Source organism: Toxotes jaculatrix, chromosome 19 (assembly GCF_017976425.1).
Source record: "Toxotes jaculatrix isolate fToxJac2 chromosome 19, fToxJac2.pri, whole genome shotgun sequence".
NCBI classification, from domain to species: domain Eukaryota; kingdom Metazoa; phylum Chordata; class Actinopteri; family Toxotidae; genus Toxotes; species Toxotes jaculatrix.
In genome coordinates, this window is record NC_054412.1 from 6,412,712 (window position 1) to 6,434,724 (window position 22,013).

Sequence of the window (22,013 nt, forward strand, 5' to 3'; positions counted from 1 at the left end):
ACAGATATTTTTTAGCAGAACCACAGCACTGATTGCAGTTTCACCCTCTTGACTGTTGAGATACATGATCACTTATCATATTTATATCACTGTGTACATGAACATCTTGATTTGTATTCACACCCTTGTTTCAGTGTCTAGGACATTATCTGTCTTTGACTCAGAACTTATCTATTCAAAACTTAACATCATTACGTATTCATATATGTGTGTGTGTGTTTGTGTATACTATATGTACAGGGATGTTTCTATCTGTGTGTTTCTGGTGTTTCTTCAGTGTAAGTTTCTATGTTACTGTGGCACAAACAACATATGCACTGTGGGAGTAAATCTCCCATTTGGGGACAAAACGTAAATGAATAGTCCAGTTCAGTTTATCTCAGGCCACCATAGCTCATATCTACTCTCTGTACATGCTCTTTTATTCTTCACTTTCACAATATTTTTCTTTTGTCCCAGAATTAATAACAGTTAGTGTTTACCAATTTTTGTACTTGATATTTCAGGTTTTTGCATCTTTTCGTGCAAGTCTAAAATTTCCTTTTCTCCATCTGTTGTTCTTTACTGTCCCTGTTTCTGTTTCTCTTGTTTCTCCTTCTTTCTTCTTCACTTTTTGCCTGTCTCACTGTCTTTTTGTTGCAGTTTCTTTTCACTCTCGCACTGAATCTCCATCTCTCTTAATCTCTCGAGATCTCCTCTTCCCTGTCTCTCTCACCCTCTGTCTCTCTCTCTCTTTCTGTCTGTCATCCCCTCTCTTCCTCTCCTGCAAGCCCCCTCTCAGAACAGCGGCGCCTTCCCCTCTTCCTCCATCCCTCTCTCTTGCTTGTGTTTCTCATCCGTTGGCAGTATATCCAGGGATTCTGCTCTTTAGTGTTCTTGACAGTTACTCTCCTCCAGGACAAAACAGAGAATAAGAACAAAAAAAAAAAAAAAAAACACTCCTGACGTACCTAAAACATTTTCCCGGCACGCAATGAAAGCACAAAACGGGAAAGGAGGAATGTCTCCAGGCTCTTGACACCATCCTCACTCTTTCTTTTGCCCAGTCCCTCCCCACTTCAACCTGACCCACCTGGCCCTCCTTTCCACGTCTCTCAAAAACGCTCAGATGTGGGCTTCAAACACACCAGCAAGAGGCATAAACAGTCCACTGTGTGCTGAGGGGTTTGGACTGTGTGTGTATGTGAAGGAAGGTGGGGGTACAAGGTGGAAAGGTTAGCTTGCGGCTACACAGCAGGCTCGTGGTTGACTTCTGAGATTAACCCATTCAACCTCTTTCATCTGCTGGTCTGAAGAGTCCTTCTTCTCTCCCTTTTGTATTTTTCATATACATCAGTGGAAGATGCTATTCCAGTCAGGCACGCATCCTAGTATAGATCCATGGGCTTTAAATTCAGTCAAATCAAGGATAACATCGTCATATTTTATCCAACCTGTGATATTCACACATTAAATAGGGACATGGAGTGGAGGGGTTGCTCCGAAAGCCTGTTTGCAGCCAGCGTAGATACTGTAAAGTGTGGGGGCGATTAATAATGTAGCTTCTCAATGCTTAAAATACACAGGAAGATAAATAATTTCACAGATTAGCTCTTGTCTTGGGAGTGAGGAGAATGGAGCGTTTAGCACAGCCGAGGAGCCCACAGGCACACTGACACACAGAGAGACACCGGAGAGGGAAACAGAGATGGAGGGAGGAAGGAAGCAGCACAGGCTCGTATATGTGCGGCCAGAGGGAGGCGCTGTGATCTGCTGAGGATGAGGTGGAAGTCTCTGTTTTTTTATTCTGCTTCCTCAACTGGGGGCAATATTCTTGGTAGTAATAGTTTATTATAAATACTCTACTTTGGAGAGAAATAGACCCGCATTTGAAACAAGTAGTTTTAAACAAGATTTTTCCCTATTTCCTGATCTCATCCCTTTCATGTTGATGTAGATGCTGTTTCTTGTTAATGCAAACTCACCTCCTCCTCCATGTTTACTTGTTGCCTTGATGAATTCAGGATATTCTACATTTCCACAGCAATAATTCAGACCACGCTCATCTAACAATCTGTTGCTGTTACGTTTTTATCTTAGAGCAAAGTGTGTTTTTTCTCACGAATTATTTCCAGTTCTTCAGTTCTACTTTGCCATGTTTTTTGCATGGATGTTTCACATTAAAAGCCTTCCCGCGGCTATAGGGCAAAATCTGTCCCCTTCCTCTTAGGCTTTTCATGTGACACTCTCAAAGTTTGAGAATGCCCACATCCCTGCTTTTAGATGTTTGGCAAATAAAGCATAGTGTACTTGAGACAGGATGTAAGACTTTCAGAGTGAAACAGTTGCAGGTGTTGGGTTTCAGTGACAGTAGCAAGACAACCGCCCATGTCACCCATACTGTATCTCTGTCACTGATGTTCTTACCCACCTTCCACTCCTCTCCCACTCCATCCTCCCTTCCAGGAATGCTTCCAGTTCATCCTGCCGGCGTTGCCGCACGCCATTGACCTCCTTCGGGACGCAGTGGTGAAGGTAAAGGAGGCGGCAGATGAGCTGGAGGACTTGCCGTCGCCACCACCACCCCTGTCGCCGCCGCCCAACAGTTCGCCGCGCCGCCAGACGGAGGACAAGGGCGTGCAGTGCGAGGAGGAGGATGAGGAGAAGAAGGACAGCGGCGTGGCATCCACCGAGGACAGCTCCTCCTCCCACATCACCGCTGCATCCATCGCCGCCAAGGTATCAGGGCGGAGGGGAGGAGAGGGGAGGCAAGGGTTTGTTGTCACACAAAACTGCAGTTTTCATAGATGCGAATCCATTTCAAACTGCCATCTTTACATGTTCACACATCATTCACACAGTACAAGCATGTGTTAAAGGTGCTACATGCAGTATTTTGACATCAGTGAGTAAAATAATTAAAGGGCAAGAGTATAATTGCTATGAACTATGAATACTATACAGACTGTAAAGTGCACACCATTATAGTATTCCACATTATAGTTAATTTCTTGAGTTTGTTTGTCCAGCAACAGTGGTGTTTATGGGAAGTGTGTTCTTAAAGGGATAGTCACATTTTGTCCTACTGATACAGACTGGGATGATCAGACAGGTGCATGTTTTTTTTAGCAGTTTGCAGTTTGAAGATGGGTCAGCAAGTGAAATTTTTTTCATCATTGTTCATTCATTGCTCTTCTGATCTATGGAAGATGTTGCTCCTTTTGCTGTCAATATATATAAACCTGACGGACTGTAGGTTAGATGCAGATATAGCCTTTGATAACACTGATATCTGACAAAGCCTAAATGTGTGAATTACTTTTGTTAGATGTCTCATCAGGGCTTGAAGATTTTCAGGGTTTTGTTTTCCAGTATTTGATCATAATTGCTGCTAAAAGACTGTCTTTCATTATACTGAACATTTGCAATCACTTTGATCATGATCTAATGATGTTTAAAATTCTTCAGGTAGCACCTTTAAAGGATTGATGTGTTTTTTAACCCATACCTTACTGAAATGTCTCTGCTGCTGCTTCCTGCTGTACCTAACTACTGTCCAACTGAGCAGTCATTTACACCTTCGAAACCTATTAATCTCTTTTTCATAAGCAGGAAGTGCACAATCAGACATTTTTATTGTTTTGTCCCATTTCTGTGGGGCTAGTTGCTTCACCTGCTCCATACCTGTCAAACTGAGTTAAAATGAAGTTAAAATTAAAAAAAAAAACAAAAACCCAAAAAAACCTAAACCTATCCCATCCTATAATTATGTGTTTCTACATACATCTGTGTGTATGTGTGTGTGTGTCTGCTCTGTCCACTCACATGTAACATCATACCCATCATCCCATCCTACCCGGTCTTCAGCCCGGACCTGATTTAAGGCTCCGTTGTCCGGGTAACATCCCACCTCATTGTCCAGTCACAGATGGATGTTGGTAAGAGTCTGCACCCTGAAATATCAACACCATTATTTGTCATCGTCATGCATTAATTTGGATGTAATTTGTCTTTCAACTGTATCAACATCATTTGACATCCAATCACGTATTAGAGATTTTAAAATATTTGTCCTCAGGGCTGGTTTGTGAGTGTGTGACTGTACTATATTTACGTTTGTAATGTCTGGAAATTGTACTGTATATGTGTGTGTCTTCCTTGATCTTCAGTATCACCATGTGTGTGCTTCCCTGCATATGGGTACATGGTGTGTGTGGTGTTTGTATGCACGTGTGTCTGCATATGTGTGTGTGTGCACGTGGTGTGTGTGTGATCTCAGATCCCAGACTCCATTATCTCGCGGGGTGTGCAGGTGTTGCCCAGGGATACGGCCTCTCTCAGCACCACGCCCTCGGAGTCGCCCCGCGCCCAGGCCACCTCCCGCCTCTCTACGGCTTCCTGTCCCACACCCAAAGTGAGTTTGTACATTCACACACACATTTGCACAAATGTCATTGGTGTACGTATATCCTTGTGAAGACTTACAGTTATTCCTAAACTCCACCTTAAACCCTTCCTTTAACAGTGCCCATTAATCAGCGGTACCCAACCTGGTTGCAAGATAAATCCGATGAGTTGCAAGAAGGTTTATCCAACAGAAAACTGTATAAGAGTGAGTTACAAACTTCCAAACAAAACATCCAGAAACTGGACTCCATCAGTTACATTAGATCTTTCTTTTCTCTTGAAATTCTCTTTGCAAGCCCAATAAACGTGACCACACTTTGAACAGCTTTACTGAGGCTTTTTCTGGATGCTTTAACCCTGTCACACAGAGTTTGTCAGATGTTGCCATGGAGATGAGTATGTTAAGAAATATAAATTTCTTTTTTGAAAACCTGTATATTCACTTTTACCAGGAGTTAGATGAGAAGATTGTTACTACTCTCATGTCTGTGCATAAACTATGGAGCCAGAACTGGAAGTCGATTAGCTTAGCATAAGTTAAAGTAAGTACAGCCAAACAGCAAGTCTGACTCTGTCCAGTGCTCAAAAATATGCCTAGTAACATCACTAAAGCTCAAACTAATTTAAGTTGTATCTTGTTTTTGTTTTTTGTTTTTTTTTATTTTTGTTTTGTTTGTTTTTATCCATAAAAAAACTGAGATGCAAAAAAAGTGAGCCAGAAGGTCTCACTCTGCAACTTACACGGTTCTCACCAGGATAGGAGTGCGAGGACATAGACCTCTGTTAACACACACATGCACACACAAACTCTGCCTGAGCTCTTGTTCCCCTCTGCTCAGCCCTTCTGCTTGTCTCCCACAGCTCAAAGGTATCTCTCCAGAACATGATTATTGTACCTATACAGTTTGCTATTTTGTATACAAACAAAAAAAGCTTGTTGGTTTCTTGTGGAATCACCTTTATAGTCAAAAGACCTACACTTCAGATTGTGATTCATTCATTTTTTTTTGATAAAAAGACTTTATTGTATTCTACCTAGTTAAATGTGTGTTTCATTTCTGCTTATTGTCTTGATTTTAGTTCAGATGATCTAATATAAAATTGCAGTGTCCCTACATGCTGACACACACCAACACACATCACACATCACAAACTGTCCTGTTCTCTTTCAGTCTCTCAGCTTTGCAAAGTGTGTGTTTTGTGTTCGTTTCAGTGTGTTTTTATGTGTGAAACCCCTGTTGTTTTGTGTGCGAGTGTGTGTTCTTGTGTGTTTATGGAGACAGCAGGTTGTGGGTCTTATGCTTGGATGCCTGTAGTATTATTCCCCAGGTTTAATTCAACATATTGCAGTGTTTGTAACTCTATACCCCCAGTCTGCTTCATCTGTCCCCGCTTCAAAGGGATACTTAAACATTTTGTCCACTTGTGTCCCTCATTTTTCCCTAAAACTGTCTCAGCGATCAGTTTTGTAGCCTACATCAACAACATGTTGAGACCTCCCAGGTTAGTCTGAGGCTGACGGTACCATTTGGTTATAATGACGAGCGCTAACTTGTTTCCTGTTTAACTGAAGATGTACAGTACACAACTCTTAATGCCGAATACAACAAACTGTGATATGAAATGTCCAAGTATCCTTCTATGTTTTAACTCATCTCTCCTGCAGGTTTTTAAAATACAGAATGGCGTCAACTCTCTCTCTCTCTCTGTCTCCCTTTCCTCTCTCTTTCACCTCATCTGTAAGTGTCACGTCTCCATGTGTCTCCCGGACAGCAGGCAGGTGCCATGGGAATATATGAAGGGGTTGCCATGGGAACAGAGGGATGGGACGTTAGCGGAGGAATGAGGGCGGGTGCATAGGCGGGTCATGCACCAGAGGCAGCAGTCTCTCTCTCTCTCTCTGTGCTCAGCTGTGTTTGGGTGTTTGTAGAGCGGTGAGAGTCCAGTGCCAGAGAGTCAGTCAACCCTGGCAACACATTTTTTAAAACTCTGGTGAAAATGTAGTTATTTGAATATATACAGTGGTTCAGCCAGATGTGAAAACAATGTGGATGTGGAGAACTGAGCAGTGATGAGGTGGCACAGTGAGTAGAGGGACTGTTGAATTCTCAGCTTTAAGCTATAATCTTGGTGAGGCTCAAACCTACTGAGGTGTCATTTGAAATTTCCATACATTAAAGTCCAGTACAGTACAGTACAGTACAGTTGGGTTACACAATATCATTTTGGGACATTTCTATTGTATCTCATTGGAGATCTTATGCTCCAGTTTGGTGACAAGTCCTGTTTCCATGATCCTGGACAACTCAGTTTGCAGGTTTTTGTGATTTTGTCTCCATAGTATCTCTGGTGCTCTGCTTTATCTGGTTTATTTTGTATTGCGCAAGACTGACACATTAGCAGTAGCTTAAAATGACAGGAGCTTAGCAAAATGGTTTCCTCTCCAGCTATTGTAAAAACTGGTACTGATTCTCAACTTGGTCTCAACCCAGACCAGGACAGGTTTTGATTTGATTTGTCCCCAGAAAGAATCCCAGTGTTTTTTTTTTTATTTTTGATTGCGGTTCTGACTGAAGTTCATGATCATGGTGGCAGAAATGCTTTGTGCTGGTATGAGCCTTTGTTTTCCTATGGGGAGAGGAAAGATGCCGCAGTGCTACTTTGGATTTTAAACTTTAATGCTGCGCTGAGAGTTTATTCAGTTACATTTCTGACCTTGTTTCTAAATGTCCTTTCGGCGGGCAACCAATGAAATTATAGCTGTCTGTAATGTAACCTGAAAGTGACCTGTGACAAAAAAGAAAAAAAGAAAAAGGTTGATGTTCATGCTGAACAGAAATATAGGATTTGTCAAGTTTCTCAATGTTTTCCTGCGACGTGGTTCATGTTGTCTACATAAATCTACTACTACTGTTTGCCTCAGCGCAATGCTGGCTGCCCAGCCTTGCAATGATTACAGTTCATTCCACTGATAATGGTTAGAAAGCCTCAGACTTAGCCAAGATGTTTTTGACCTCAGCTGAACTACAGAGTGTGTAGCTGTAAATAATTGGACAGAGGGGAGCTGTAATGCTGCTGCTGCTGTCCCAGAGCTGCTGCTGGGTCCACTGATGCAGTGAGATAGTCCTCCTCCATCAATCTGCCCCCCCTCGCTTCCTTGCCCCAACACACAAATACACACAAACACCTGTCTCTTCACTGATGCCTTTCTTTGTCAATGACCCACTTTGAGCGTTGCTCGCCTGTCAAGATCACATGCCAACCACATTAGTCAGCGTTTGTGTGTGACGTGCTTGTCTGGACGTGTGTTTTTGTGCGTGGCAGATAACAGACAGCTAATGGCTTTTCCAGGTATAGCTCTTAGCTTGTTTAGATTCTGACACAGGCTGTTTCCCAGCGACAAGCTGCCATATGTTCTTTGAAATTCCCACGTTGCAAGCGGCTGCCGACAGTATGTACACAATGTCCCCGGAGCCAGAGCCAGAATGGCTCTCTTCACTGATGCATTTCATGTGCCACCGTGGGCTGTGTTAGTTTGTTAGCTGGGTCTTGTTGGCAGCGCTGCGTGGTGGCTTTGAGAGGAGAAGGTATGGAGTAGGTCTTAATCTTGTCACTGCCAGAGCTGGCGCTGCGGTTCCCATACAACCAGGCCCGATGCCATGGCTCACAGAGCAAAGCGCAAGCAAGGAAACGCTATTCTGCCAAACAGAAACATGCATAAATACACACAGGTACTGTATCAGCACTTCCAGCTCAAGGAGCATTTGTCAAATTATCGGACTGCGTGTGTGTTTTCAGGCGGATAGCATGTGGGTTAAGACAAAATAAAGAAGCAATTAAATGTGTATGGAGTCAGTGTTCGTACCTGTGTGTTTTGTACTGCTGCAGATGCGCAAATGTTGTTTGTATATCTATGTGTATGTGTCAGAGGAGTCTCTGGCTCATAGGCTTTGCTATTAAGCATAAAGCCTGTATGTGCCTCTACAACACAGAGGAACGCACACTCTGAACTTCTGTTCAGACCTGTCGGTCTGCAGTGCAACAACACACACACATACAGTAAATCTGGACGCACAAAATCATCCTCAAGGGAGAACGTGTCTGTCTCACACTCGTATGCACCACACACACACACACACAGCCCACAGCCCACAAATGCAAGCAGATACAAAAGGATTACAAACTGAGCAGCTCTACAACCATTCATGTTACCAGATTTTCTTTCTCTGTCACACTGTCTCTTACTTGTCCACACACAAGAAAGCACACACAGACAGACACACACACACGCTTACACAAGACACAGAGAGGGTAGTTGTACCCTTCCACTCTTGTGAGCATTTAGTACAGTTATGTAATAGTGAGTTTGGATTAATGAAGCATATGGGAGATGGGGCTTTGACTCAGAGGATGGTTGACAGTGTGTGTGCGTGTCTGTGTATGTGTGCGTGCGTGCGTGCGTACGTGCGTGTGTGTGTGTGTGTGTGTGTTTTGGGGTTGTGTCTCCTGTTCCTATTCTCACTGGAGCAGTTTTGGTTAGAATTTTTATGTGCACTCGTTTGCTGAGACATAACCACAAAAAACTAGCATCTGAATTTTGGTGTAACACTGAAAATGATGAAGAACATGTTTATTCGTCAGGTTTTCTCTCATGTTTCGGTGTTTTATGAGTGTTTATTATAAGATGTAGGATTATTTTACGTGCTCAAAACGTAGTGTCTGGTGCTGTATTTTACATGAAAAGTCTAAAGTTGATGCTTGATGTTACAGAAGTGAATCCCACATGTCATACAGTTCTCTACAACAACTACAGCAGTTTCCAGGGGAGTTAAAGCAGGATTACCAACCAAGCAAAGCCCCCCATTATACTGTGTAGCAATTAGTTTTTGGTAATTTGATCAACTGGTTAGTATAAACGGAAATACAAAGGGTCTTAAGGCATCTCCTGCATTTATTCTTAATCTTGAGGCCCTGTCTTGTTAAATGACCGTGTGCCAAAATCTAGTATTAATACCAGATGATGTTATGCATACATGGTGCATATTCCTAAACAGATTTATATTTTATCAACTTATAACTAAACTAACTTGGGGATCTCAGGGGCTCAAAGGTGGCCCACGTACCACATATCACACATCTCTAATAGAGGTGAGTAAATTGTTATTATGACCAATAGTTAAGGTGAACAAAAATATAAGGATAATTCAAAATGTTACCTCATTTTTAATGTGAATTCAATCCATGAAATTATGTGTGCTTCTGAAGCCCGTCTGCTGCCCTTTCATCTGCTCTCCCCCCTCTATGTTAGAGTTTTAACCTTGGTGCATCTGCAAGTGCTAACATTATTTATGCTCTGTGTATTGTATACTGTTCCAAACATCCCATCAACTTGACTGATATTGACATTTATTTTGATTAAAGTATTCAGTGCTCTCACTCTCTCATGGCACCTTTGCACAAACTCTTTGAGGTGCTGGCTGTACACCTAGAGGACACTGCCTCACATTTCCCTGATCCTATAGCATTTCTTTTTTTCTGATTAATGGTTTGATGCATGGCTGTGGAGCCAAGGCCAAGGCTTATGGAAATCAGCTCCTCCTCCTCCACTGAAATGTGGGAACTGAGTCACAGTACAGTGGTGTAATTCAGCCCACGGCAATTCCATGACCTTCACCATGGACATATTACCTTTCCAGTCACGGCCACGAGCCAAAACAAAAGCGCGTTAATGTGCACACGTGTGTCACGCATACATACCAGACCTGTAATATGTCCTACTGGACAACAGGGGTGGCACACCTCTAATCCTCACATTTGAAAAGCGGTAATGAGAAAATGTTTGTTGCACTTCAGCATTTGGTTTATCTAGATTCACAATGCTTAGTTAAAAGAAGCAGGACAACAAGAACAAACTTGGCTATTGAACAGTCTTTGTAATCTGTCTCTTACAGGATTTTGACAGCAGTCAGAACAAGTGTGACAGTTATGGTGTGTGAAACAAGCATGGAAAAAATTGTCCATGCCATTTGGCCTAGGCCTGATCTGTACACCCATCACAGAATCATCTCTTGCAAATGAGTAGTGACAGAGGATCATTGACAGAGTGAAGTGATCAGACAGAGGGAGATGAATGATTTATGTCCTGGCTCTATGCGTATGCGCCTTTCCAATGTCAAATGAGCCGGCCGTGGTGTGACGGATCAATCATCTACGGCCTGTACAGCAGTTTCTCCTCCTGTAACCCAGAACAGTGCAGGAAACATGACTCCACACTGTCTCTAACTATAGATATCTAATAGAACGTGAGTGAATACATGTGTATTTTGCATGTGTTTGTTGAAAACTCCTGTTTCTCTGGTCTCATTTTTGAGTCTGGAGGATTAAGTAGGGAGTGTTCTGCTGGAGTGGTGGTGTTAATGTCCGCTGGATGTATGGCTCTGTTAGGTTGCACTGTCAAGGACCTCTGCTGGGGATTTGGAAGTGTTAATGTGCATTTGTGTGTGTGTGTGTGTGTGTCTATTTCTGGGGGGTAAATATACACAGGAACTCCAGCCTCACTACTCACCAGTCTGATAAATTTTTGAGTGTCAGTGTGGACACATGGTAGTAATATTTGAAGTTTTTTTGTCGTTGTTTTTTCTTCTTTTGAATGTCACATACGCCCAAACGATAGTTACGTCCATATCACTCATCATGCATACAAACATGAACACATGCTTCTCTCAGCCCCTCAGACTATGTTTGTGTGCACATGTACAGCACTGCATTGAGTGAGCGTGTGACTGTATGCTTTTGTTGGTCAGCTTAGTTGAGGACATCGAGGCCTGGCGCAGTGTGATGCCCCGGCACTGTTTTACAGCCTGTGTCGTCATTCCTCAAAGGTTTATTCCCCCGTGGAAAGGATAGATAGGACCTGTTATATGCCTTTGTGTTCTACTGAAATTATTCAAGCTTGGTTTTTACCTGACACTATTGACCACTTGTGTGTCTGTTGGTGTGTGAGTACTAGTAGATATGTGTTATTGTCCTCCTCCAGTGCAGTAAAGCTCATAAAAGTGACTCTTCGTCTCCTGGCCCGCTGGAGGTGTGGAGGATTTATGATGGAGTGAGTGAGAAAGAAAGGCGAAGAGAGAGAGAAGGAGAGAAGGAACAGAGAGTGGGAGGGAGTGAAAGAGACAGAAAGGGACAGAGAGCTAATGAGTTAGAGAGGACACAGGACTGAAAGAGAGTGGGAGGTGGGGAAGGGGAGATGGATCTAAATGAAAATGAAAGAAATGCACTCAGAGGAAACAGAGGGCATTTACTCCAGCTAGGCCCATGCGGCAAGGGTCTGTCTCTCTATCTGTATGTCTGCCTGTATCCATCTGTCCATCCCTGAGGGCGAGTCCTCACCTCATATCAGCCTTTGTCCCCCAAACCCCCTCCAACTCAGTCATCTAAAATGAGTATGAAAACGACAGTAAGAGAAGCAGAGTGGGGAGTGAAGAAGTGAGAAAGAGTGAGGGTTGGGAGGGAGAAAGAGTCACATCCGTCTCTTTCCTCAGCGAAAACGCTCATGGGAAATTCACACACACAAATATTCACACAGACATGCGCTCACACAGACCTCAGTCATGCGTGTATGATTTAGTGCAGCACACAGCACCGTATGTGCAACTGTAACCTCCTCCTCCTCCTCCTCCTCGTTCTCCTCCTCCTCATTGTCTCTTTGGCTGTTGCATTTCCTTGCTGCTCTTTCGCTCTCTTGTGCGTCCTTCTCACTCCAACCTTCTTATCTCTCTCTCTCTCTCTCTCTCTCTCTCTCTCTGTCTCTTACTCTCTCGCTCACCCTTCCTCACTCACCCTCTCCCAGTTAGTGAGTGTGTAAAAGTGTGTGTGAGTGTGTGTGTTCTTGTGTGCATGTGCCGGGGAGCTCATTCTGTTCCGACTCCAGGCAGAAGATGGTAAGTAATGTCTTTCCTCCTGCATATCTGAGAGAATGTTTACAGGTTTTGAGTGTAGAGGGCTGTGTGTGTGTGTGTGTGCGTGTGTGTGTGTGTGTGGTGTGTGTGTGTGCAGAAGTCATTTGTGTGCCTGTTTAATAAGTGAAGGATTTTGTATTATTAGCTGAGTGGGCATGGGGGTGGACGTATTGTGTGTGCAGTGTGTATTTTGTAAATATAATTTGTGCTCTTGCATACATATTTGTGCATGTGTGTGCTGCAGCTGATGATGTTGATGAGGATGCCTGAAGGAGATATGCTGTCAGGCCATGGATGAGTTTAGGGGGTAGGAGGGTGAGTAATGTAGCGATGGGACTGTTGACTAGCTTAAACTAGCAGAGGGGCTGCATGAAGAGGAAGAGGAGGAAGAAGGAGAGGATGATGAAGGGGCTGATGTGCCTGATATTGTAGCTGTGGTGTTTCTGTAGTGTTAGGAGGTGGTGGACATGGTTACATAAAAAGACAGAGAAACGAGGATCAGCATGAGCGAGCGAGACGCTGAAGCAATCTCACAGGACTCGGTCCCTCAGTGTTTAAGTCAAGCAAGCAGTCAGTCACCTTCTCAGAAACAGAAGCTTCTCCATCCACATTTCCCTTCCTCATATAGCTGCTGCTTTCATCCAGAGCGCCATAAAATTGATGCAAGAAAGGAATAGGAAACATCTTGATCCTAATGCCTATTCTGTTATTCCTTGTCCCTGGAGTTATCATGTGCTTCCCTCCAGTCACCAACATAGCTGCTTAGCTGGAGCGCTACTGTAAATGGAAATAGGGCATTATGGATGAAGAAGTGTGGAAGCAGCACCTTCAAAATCCATGACGGTTTTAAACAGCTGACAAGGAGAAGCAGCAGGGTATTGATGTAGCTGTGGAGAAAGACTCCACCGATAGCTAAATGTCAGGTAGAGCGATAGATTTGCAGCCCTATTGATGCTACGTTACACACAGGTTCCCACAGTGTGGGGAGAATAGATCCATGCAGGCAAGTTAATGCCTTTTTGTGCCTTTTTATGTCTGAGTTGTTAATTCCTGCCATTTTACAGAGACAGTAAAACACTGACAGAGTTAATGTCGAGGCAGGCCAATGGAAAATCCAATCTAAATCCAAAATTATATCTGGATTTAACTCACCAAAAACCTAATAAGGATGTACTCAGTAGGCTACACTTCAGCAAGACTGGAAACAAGGGGAGACTTCTAGCTGGACTCTGTGAAAAGGTAACAAAATCCACCTACCAGCCCCCCTGAAGCTCATTAATTAACTCTTTATATCTTGTTTGTTTTAATTGTTTAAACAAAGTGTAAAAAACGACAAATTAGCCTTTTAACAGAGGATCATGTGCCAGATTATTTCTTGGGTGCAGTGACTTTCTGGAGTCTCCGCTAGTTGTCTGGTGAGCCCAGTAAGTGTCTACATGTCAAGCATCATAGTGATTGCATATTGAAATAAGGCAAAACAACAGAGGTTGCTGCACTAGGATTTAGGAAAACATTTCACTGATTTTCGAAAACATATGAAACAAGTTTACTGGCCTCGGAGACACTAAAATATTCTCACTGTACTGACAGACCTTCTCTCTTTTGCTTGTTTTACGAAAATAAGACTTTATCCAGAGTGATTTCACAAGGAGTTTTTTGCAGAGTACTATCCTTTCTCCCTTTTTAAAATCTGCTTAGTCCAATCTTTACTTGGCCTGAGGGGAAATTGAAACTTACATGTCAAGCCGGGGCATATATCCTCCTGTCTCTTAACAAGAGAGACAACAGCTTTCAATAACTGGATGGAAAAGGCAGTGTGATATTAATTTAGCTGTGAAGAATGATTCCAGCCTGTTAAATGTCAGGTGTGTGTGTGTGTGGGGGGGGGGGGGGGGGGGGTAGCAGCTGAGAAACATTAGTCATTTAGAAAACAGGATGTATTATAATATGTGTGATATATTGTTGCAGAGACCAGATGACAGTGGCTCCAGCCAGAAGGAAAGTGCTCACTTGTCTCTGATTAATGCACACGCATTCAGCCCCCTCCCTTCCTCTATTTGGCTCCTAGTACCCATGGACCATTTGGGTCAAATTGCTTTAGGCTTTAAGTCAAAATCACTTCAGCTGAATCCAGTGTGCTTGTTCATGTGTGTATAGAGTGTTTGTACTAGATGGGATTTTTATTTTTTCTTATAAAGGCTAATGGATATCAGTATAAATACACCCACAACAAAGAGTGTTGAAATATGTACTTAGTTCAGCACACATGCATCTGTATGTGTGAAGTTTGCGTGCATTGTGTGCGATATTGTATTCGTCTTGAGTTACTCACGCCCACTGACTTTGAGAGTTTGCCTTGAGGGCGATGGAGAGAGAATGGAAAGAGTACAAGAGAGCTCTGAATAGCATGAGACAGAAAGAGAGAGAGAGAGAGAGAGAAAGAGGGAGAAGACAGACAGGAAATGAAAGGCGGTAAGAGGAATGGATGAGACTGTCTGACCAGCTGTACTGAGCGTGCTCATTCACCATGTGATGAGAAGCGGGGGAGACTGGTGGGCAGCATAACACGAGGCCTGTCAAATCAGCTGTGTTAGCTCTCACTCTCTGCCACGCTGGCAACTCACTCAATAGCTCATTAATTTCTAATACATGTAGACATGGAGACGGCCATGGGAGGGCAATGATGAATGGCCGCGGCGTGACGAGGGAGCACGCAGCACATGCTCCTGGTCAGCTGTGGTTACTGGTTGTTTGGCTGTGGATTCTTCCTCACCGTTATTTATTCACGAGGGAGCCATCCGAGAGCAAGTTTTCTTTTTCAATAACTCGCTGTTTCCAGAGCGTAAGCACAAAACTTGAAATAAGTTTAAAGCACTGACAGCGCACGGGTTTAATCTGACAAGTAAACACAGCAAATCATCAGAATCCTGCAAAGTCACGGTCTGTCATATTCAAAAGATGTTTACACTGATCGAACATAATTCAGTTTAGATTCAAGCAATGTTTTACTTGTACTGTATTTGGGGTAATTTTAAATTGTAGTATTGCTTCTTTTATCTACAGTATGTAAAGCATCAGAATACTACTAATGCTGTAAATGGGTCACACCTTTGGCAGTGTCATAAAACTCATTGTGGCAATCAATAAATGATGGAAGTGAAGAGGCCAGAAAGGTGTGTTCGATGTTGGGGAACTGAGCGCAGTGCTAATAATGTAGTGCTGCTACCTTGCTGCTACAGTACGAGAACCTTGTGTAGTTCGCTCCTGAGTCTCAATTTGTAACCGCCTGTGGTTTCCTGCCAGTGTCCATTATCTCAGCACTGAGTCTGATGAGGGCAACTACTGTGAATCTACAGCATTTCAATTAGGAGGGATGGGATGCTCATCTCCTTGACAGCCCCACTTTAAAAAGACAATTTATTATATAATCTAAAATGTTACATGCGGAAAAGTCTTACTTTAGTAATAACTCACAGTGAGCTTGGCTTTCACGCCAGCCATTATTTTGTTGGGAATAGATGGGATATTTTAAATAGAATTCCCAGTAATGTGTTATTTTTTGAGCTGGAAGGATTTTGGCAAGAACCAGCAAGAACCTCTGCTAATGCAGATGGCTGTGGTTGTGTGATGTTCTTGTTTTATTTTTAATTTTGACAAAATAGTACATGAATGCGATGCTGCAGAGCAGCTGTCTTGGACATAGTGAGTGGTTTACCCACCAGCACATGAACAACATAATTGCTGTTGGCAATAAACAAAAATCCAAATCCTGATCGCCTCTAATATTTGATCCAGCAACAATCTGTCCATCAAAATCTAAAAAAATCCACAGGCAACTCCCTGAAATGTAAAAGAGGCAGAAACATTACTTTCTTCCAGTCTCATTAGTGGAGTTAATAAAATTCTTCATGTGCCTTTTGGTGGAGGCATTGTTATTAAAAGTGCCTTACCACAGCATGATTGAAAATGGTCCATGACCCCAGTAGAGCAGTAATTGGTGACTCTTTTGGGTGCTAGAAATAAATTATGTTGCATTTTCCTGGCTCATTTTATTTCCGATGCAATTTCCATTTTACAGTGTGCCATGTTAGAAGTCTACTGTGTGCAACATGATGGGAAGAAGGCGTATAAAGTTGGGAACATTTTGGACCAACAGTTGATGCCTTTATTGATTACAGGGTTCACTTACAGAACTGTGTATGGTGGGGTTTGCATGTTTAATCAGTTACAATCGATTTGGATTTGTGGGATCTTCTAAAGCATTGGAAAATGTTAATTTTCCCGTGAATGTGTGACCAAGCATAGAGGTAAATACTAGTGTAAAAGTGCAGGTTATCTGAGAGGCTGCAGGTGATTTCAGTGGTGTTATTTTAAGACAACTGATAGATGAAATCATGACTTGAAGCACAAATTAGCTCTGTGTGTATGTTTTTTTTTTTTCAAACATAACACAAGTCACAATGAAAATTAATTTTTTTGAGCTCAAACTTAGTACTTACAAGCTGGATTAAGATGAGTACAATCAGAACAATGTAATAGTACAGAGGCATTGCAGCCAGTAATTCAGATCAGAGTGAAAGGATTTACCAGGGGGATACTCCTCCCATCATGATCTGACAGGCCTGTCCCCAGAGCAGTGAAAACTTTAATGAGCGGGTATAAACAGTGGACATGTGGGTTCTCTTTAGCCGTCAGGTTTCTTAAACATAAACACTCACTCTGCAAACAAGTGGACACACTTATATTTAAGCTGATGAGAAATTGACATGTTCAAAATGTGTGATGTTTCCTGTGAAACCTGTTCTCCTATTGTTCTGATGGGGGGGTGAAACCCCATGAAGCTTCTACCTGCTGTCCTGACCTGTCCTGACCTGTCCTGTCCTGTCCTGTCCTGACTTGTCCTGTCCTGTCCTGTCCTGTCCTGTCCTGTCATACCCTTGGCTGCCTTGGCCCATCTGAGATAGTCACACAGAGACCTGTCACACAGATGTCCTCCTGAAAGACAGAGGGCACTGTCTGGTCCACCCGTCAGTCTCTGTGTGCCTCTGAACCCCACCCCCACCCCCGCCCCTCCCCCCCGCGCAACCCGGCTTTGGCTCTGTTAACCCTCTTCTCTTCTCCCCTCCTCTCTCTCGTGGCACCAGGCGCGGCTCCCCTCCTGTTCATCCACCCTAAGCATTGCTGAGGTACTCCTGCATGTGTTCTAATGCATCGTTACGGCCGTCATCATGGCATCGGTTTCTATGCCCTCCCTCTCCAAACGCATCTCTTACTTCCTGCCTGGCATGATTGCCTCCCCCCTAATTCACCCCCTATACTTTCTCTCTTGTGTGTGCTGTCCTGCCTGCTACACCCCTGCTGTCTCTCTGTGTTTTTTTTTTTTTTTTTACAATCCTTTCTGTTCCTCCTCTGTTTTTGTGTGGATGTGTTCTTGTCATGTTTTTTACTCTGATTTTGTCTTGTAGTTAAATGTCCTGCTGCCCTCATTCTGGTACACGTTCTGTATCTAACCCTTGCCTTGTTTCCACACTCACACAACCTCCAAAATAAACACACCTCCATCATTTGGCATATTGCTCAACTGCATTTCAACCTCAGAACTGAAGTTGAAAGACGCTTGAATTATGTATTTGAATGAAAGTGATATTGCTTGCACAAACAAAGTGCGTTTCTCTCCCTCTGTGTACACACACCTCACTTCCTTTAAAGGGGCCTCTCTCTCACACACACAGCAGCTTGTGAACATAGCAGGTGCTGTATATGTGCTATAAGCCTTTACAGCTCTCCTGTGCTTGTTACTCAGGGCCCAGTGACTCTGATCTGTGAGTGATAAAGACATGGCGTCAGTGCAAGGGCACAGAATAGCGCTGACATTTGTCCAATGTGATTTCGAAATCCATTGATTACCTGTAATTGGCCAGTAATGAAAAAGAGTTTGGTAGCAGATTCAAAAAAATAATGTCCACCTCAAATGTGGTGGGTAGTTATGTTCAGTTTAATCTCATTTGCTTCTCTTATGTTTGGAGATAATTTAGGTTTATTTACCTTTTTGTAAATAAAGGATGAAGAAAAAGAATCCAATCAATTACCTGTTTTCCTGTAAATGTAATTACTGTTTTCTAAGCAGTATTAGTTACAGTTCAAAACTACTTCATAAACAAATCACCGTAATTGGATTAGCTGTCATCCCATTACTTGTAATCTGTTTTAGAGTCTGACAGATACACCTGCTGGGCCTATATTTCCTACCACTTTTAGTTTATCACAGATATATTGGTATTAGCATGTATGTTAGCTGTAAGTAATAAAATGCTACATATGCTTTACAGTATGTTAAAGGTAATTTAGAAATTCATATTATGGTTATAATGCAGATTTACCTGGTTCAGTATAGTTCAATATAGTTGACTATTGTTTGATTTTTTTTTTTTTTTCAAGGTTTGTAGGCTTCATCATCATACTTTTCCTGTCTTATTTTTGTTATCAGAACTTTAGCTTATGTTTGTTGTATTTGTCTTTTTAATTCTAATTTAATTTCCTGTGAAGGATATCATCTCAAATTTCTTAGAATATTTTATATTAGTGTTTTTAACATGTTTATTTTTCAACTGTAAACTTTACCATTCAGCTTATATGTTGGTTGCAGCTTTTTAAATGACCAAATCCAAATGATTCTTGGCAGAAAAAAAACATTAGATGTTTTTGTTTTTCATATTGGCCTAAAAAAATCCAGTATTGGTTGTGATCAGTTTTAGCACATATGTTTTAATGTAAATGAAACAGATTTCTGCTTTATTGTATATGTAAATTTTTGTCAACGACAAAAATATGGCAAGAAAAATCCGAGCATCACCTCCTTTCCTGAAAGTAACTGTAATCCAATTACTGTGCTCCTAACAGGATGATTTAAAGTTCAATACCAAACAGGTCACTGTAACTGGATTACTGTGGTGCCATTACTTGTAATCTGTTGCTCCCATCTCATCTCAGCTGGTCACATGTAGCCAGAGAGAGGCCTTGGGTAGGGCCACGGGTCAAGCACTCACTTTGATTCACTTCTCAACTTTCGCTTGCACACACACTAACTGAGAGATGTGTCCACAGTAGCAGAGCTCAACTGGAACTGTTGTCAAATCCAACATATAACTGGTTCTGTTATGTTTGGTCCATCTTTGGTTTTGTTGTTTTGGTGTTGGTTAGCGTTTTCTAGTGACTTGTTTGCCACATCTTTTTATTTTTAAATTTCCTTTGATCCAGTTGCAGAATGTGTGTCAGGTTAGTACTGGCTTAGTTCTGGGATATGTGTGTGTGTGTGTGTGTGTGTGTGTGCTTTTGGTGTGTTTTTAGTCCATCTATGTGCAAAATAAGGAGTGCAAATGTGTTTTCCGACTAACTGATATGTTGTGTTGATCAGGGTGGGCATGCATGCGTGTTGCCTGTACCTGTGTGATTGTGTGTGTGTGTGTGTGTGTGTGGCATGAAGGTGAGTGACTATCCTGTGGCTTCCCCCAGGCCTCACGGAGAGAATTCAGGGCTCACCTGGATGAGGTCATCACGCTCAAGTCAAGGTACTCTACCTTGGACCAGGTAAACCCGCTAACCTTCTACCAACCTCTTCTCTACCAGCATGCAGGCCACTGGCATCCCACAAAGCACCTCACCACACTAGTGACAAACACCAACACATACACCAGCAGGCAGAGAGGCCGCTGAGGGAGAGAGCAGGTCAGCAAACCTGGACTTACTTTAGTTTGTTGTCATTGCTGATGGTCCAAGAGCAACAATTACCACATACACAATAGAAGAAGGCTTTACTAAGTGGTAGTAAGAGATACAAGAGTTAAAGTTAAAATTCAGAAAAGTGAAGATGTCACAGTGCAATCGATCACAGTGGGTTGATATTATATGTGAAGCCTCAGTAGGCTTATAGACCCAGTTTACATCTAGTATTAACATGCAGTCAGTATGTGGATGTCTTATCTGGATTAGAAAAAAAAACCCATGGTAATGCAAAGTGTAACTGCAGACAGAAAGCATCATAATGATATCTAATAAGTGAGACCACTTTGGAGGTGGTCTAGCTCACATTGTATTGTGATCGCAGCCAAGTGTAGATGCAACCTGTACAAAGAAATGCACCAAACCACTTTGCAAAGTCCCATAACAGACAAACAGACAAACCATTCCTTATTAAGTTGGGCTCATGAAGCAGCATCACTTTTCACTTTTGACTTGGGATCCACCATGTTTCTGTCTGCCAATTCCTCCTACCTAATTTACATATTGAGATCTGATCACAATGTGGGCACAAGTGATATATCAAGAATGCTTATTAATACCAGCTCTAAATGCCAGTGGTCTGATATTATTATTGTATGTTAATACAGAGCATAAACTGGGTCTTAGTCTTGTTCTATAAACAAACAAACAAAAAAAAAAAAAAAGAAAACACATTTTACACCAAATAGCAGATTTATACAGGGGGAGATACCTGTTGTGGAAGTAATTCAGAACAAGGTTTAGAAGCAGTATGGTGATACACATGGCAACACAGTGGCCAAAAAAAATTAAGTTAAACTTGATGACAAGTCAAAAGAGTTTGGATGTTGTTGACCCTCAGAAGTTGCCCTGTGTATCACCGTTGTTTAGTGGTCAGCAACATTCCTCCCCATTGCCTCTCTCTTGAGATCTCCACCAGCACTCATTTTCTCATTCATCACCCACCTGGTCATTTGATGTGATTTGTGTATCAGTGGCTGGATGTTGTATTATTTTTTCTACAGAGGATGTGAACACATCTGTGGGTATGTACCTGGTATGGATTTGAGTGTGTGTGGCGTTGGGTTTACAGTTGAGACGCTGGGCAGCGTTTTGGAAGGCCAAAGAGACACCACAGACCGTGGAGAGCAGAGGCCTTTGCCGAAACACAGACTTTCTCACCGTTGTGTCAGTCTTTCTCTTTGCCGCTGTCGTCTCCGCCCCTCAAGCTCCTGCCTTCAGTCCCCAAGGAGGAGGACTTGGCTCTGGATTGCCACAGTAGCATTTTGTCCTGCCCTTTACCACTCTGTCGCTATCACTCCAGCATTTTGTCCTCTGCTCCATCCCTCTCCCTTTCTCGCTCCATCCCTCGGGGCAAGGCAGTTGAAGCCGGTTGAAACAAGCCTCCCTGCCCTGTCACAGCCCTCTCCTCCTCATGGCGGACAGATAAATCTTCCTCTCTTTGCATAATTTGTCTGACAGCTCCTTTGTTTTGTGCTGAGCTCAGCACTGCGGCGGTTGCATCCCATCATTTCCTGGAGCGTCTCCTCAGCTGGCCGGTTATTGGCCCCATCGATTTCCCCTGGGTGGCTCACAGTCCCTGGGCCACGTGCCTCGCTGACCTGGCCACGCTCACTATTCTGTGTCCGTACACACCTCCACCGCCACCCCGCTCCCCAGCCCATTGATCTTCCTGGCAGATCTCCATGACAACCTGTCGTCAGGCTGTTTCCGCGGCGACGATGGGGTTGGCGTGTAGAGTGATTAGTGTTTCTGGCATTGGAGGCTGGTGTTTTTGGATTTTTGTGTATGTGTGTATGTCTGCATTCCCAGCGTACTGCAACGTACCATTAAAGACCAGTGAAGGGCTGTCAGGCCCAAATCCTCAGATACACACACTCACGGAGA

At 42.9% G+C, this 22,013-nt stretch overlaps 1 protein-coding gene across 3 annotated transcripts in view; it reads left to right on the forward strand.

Annotated features, from left to right (window-relative positions):
- Positions 1 to 22,013, forward strand: part of gphnb (gephyrin b) — a 79,007-nt gene that overhangs the window by 38,958 nt on the left and 18,036 nt on the right. Inside the window, exons 7-10 of one of the 3 annotated variants that reach the window (XM_041064258.1) lie at positions 2,446 to 2,718; positions 4,259 to 4,397; positions 11,876 to 11,890; positions 21,806 to 21,824. In XM_041064258.1, the coding sequence (XP_040920192.1) occupies positions 2,446 to 2,718; positions 4,259 to 4,397; positions 11,876 to 11,890; positions 21,806 to 21,824 (446 nt within the window). Of the gene's footprint in view, positions 1 to 2,445; positions 2,719 to 4,258; positions 4,398 to 11,875; positions 11,891 to 15,504; positions 15,523 to 16,142; positions 16,195 to 21,805; positions 21,825 to 22,013 lie in introns of all 3 variants that reach the window. The other 2 variants (XM_041064257.1, XM_041064259.1) reach the window with 2 other exon arrangements.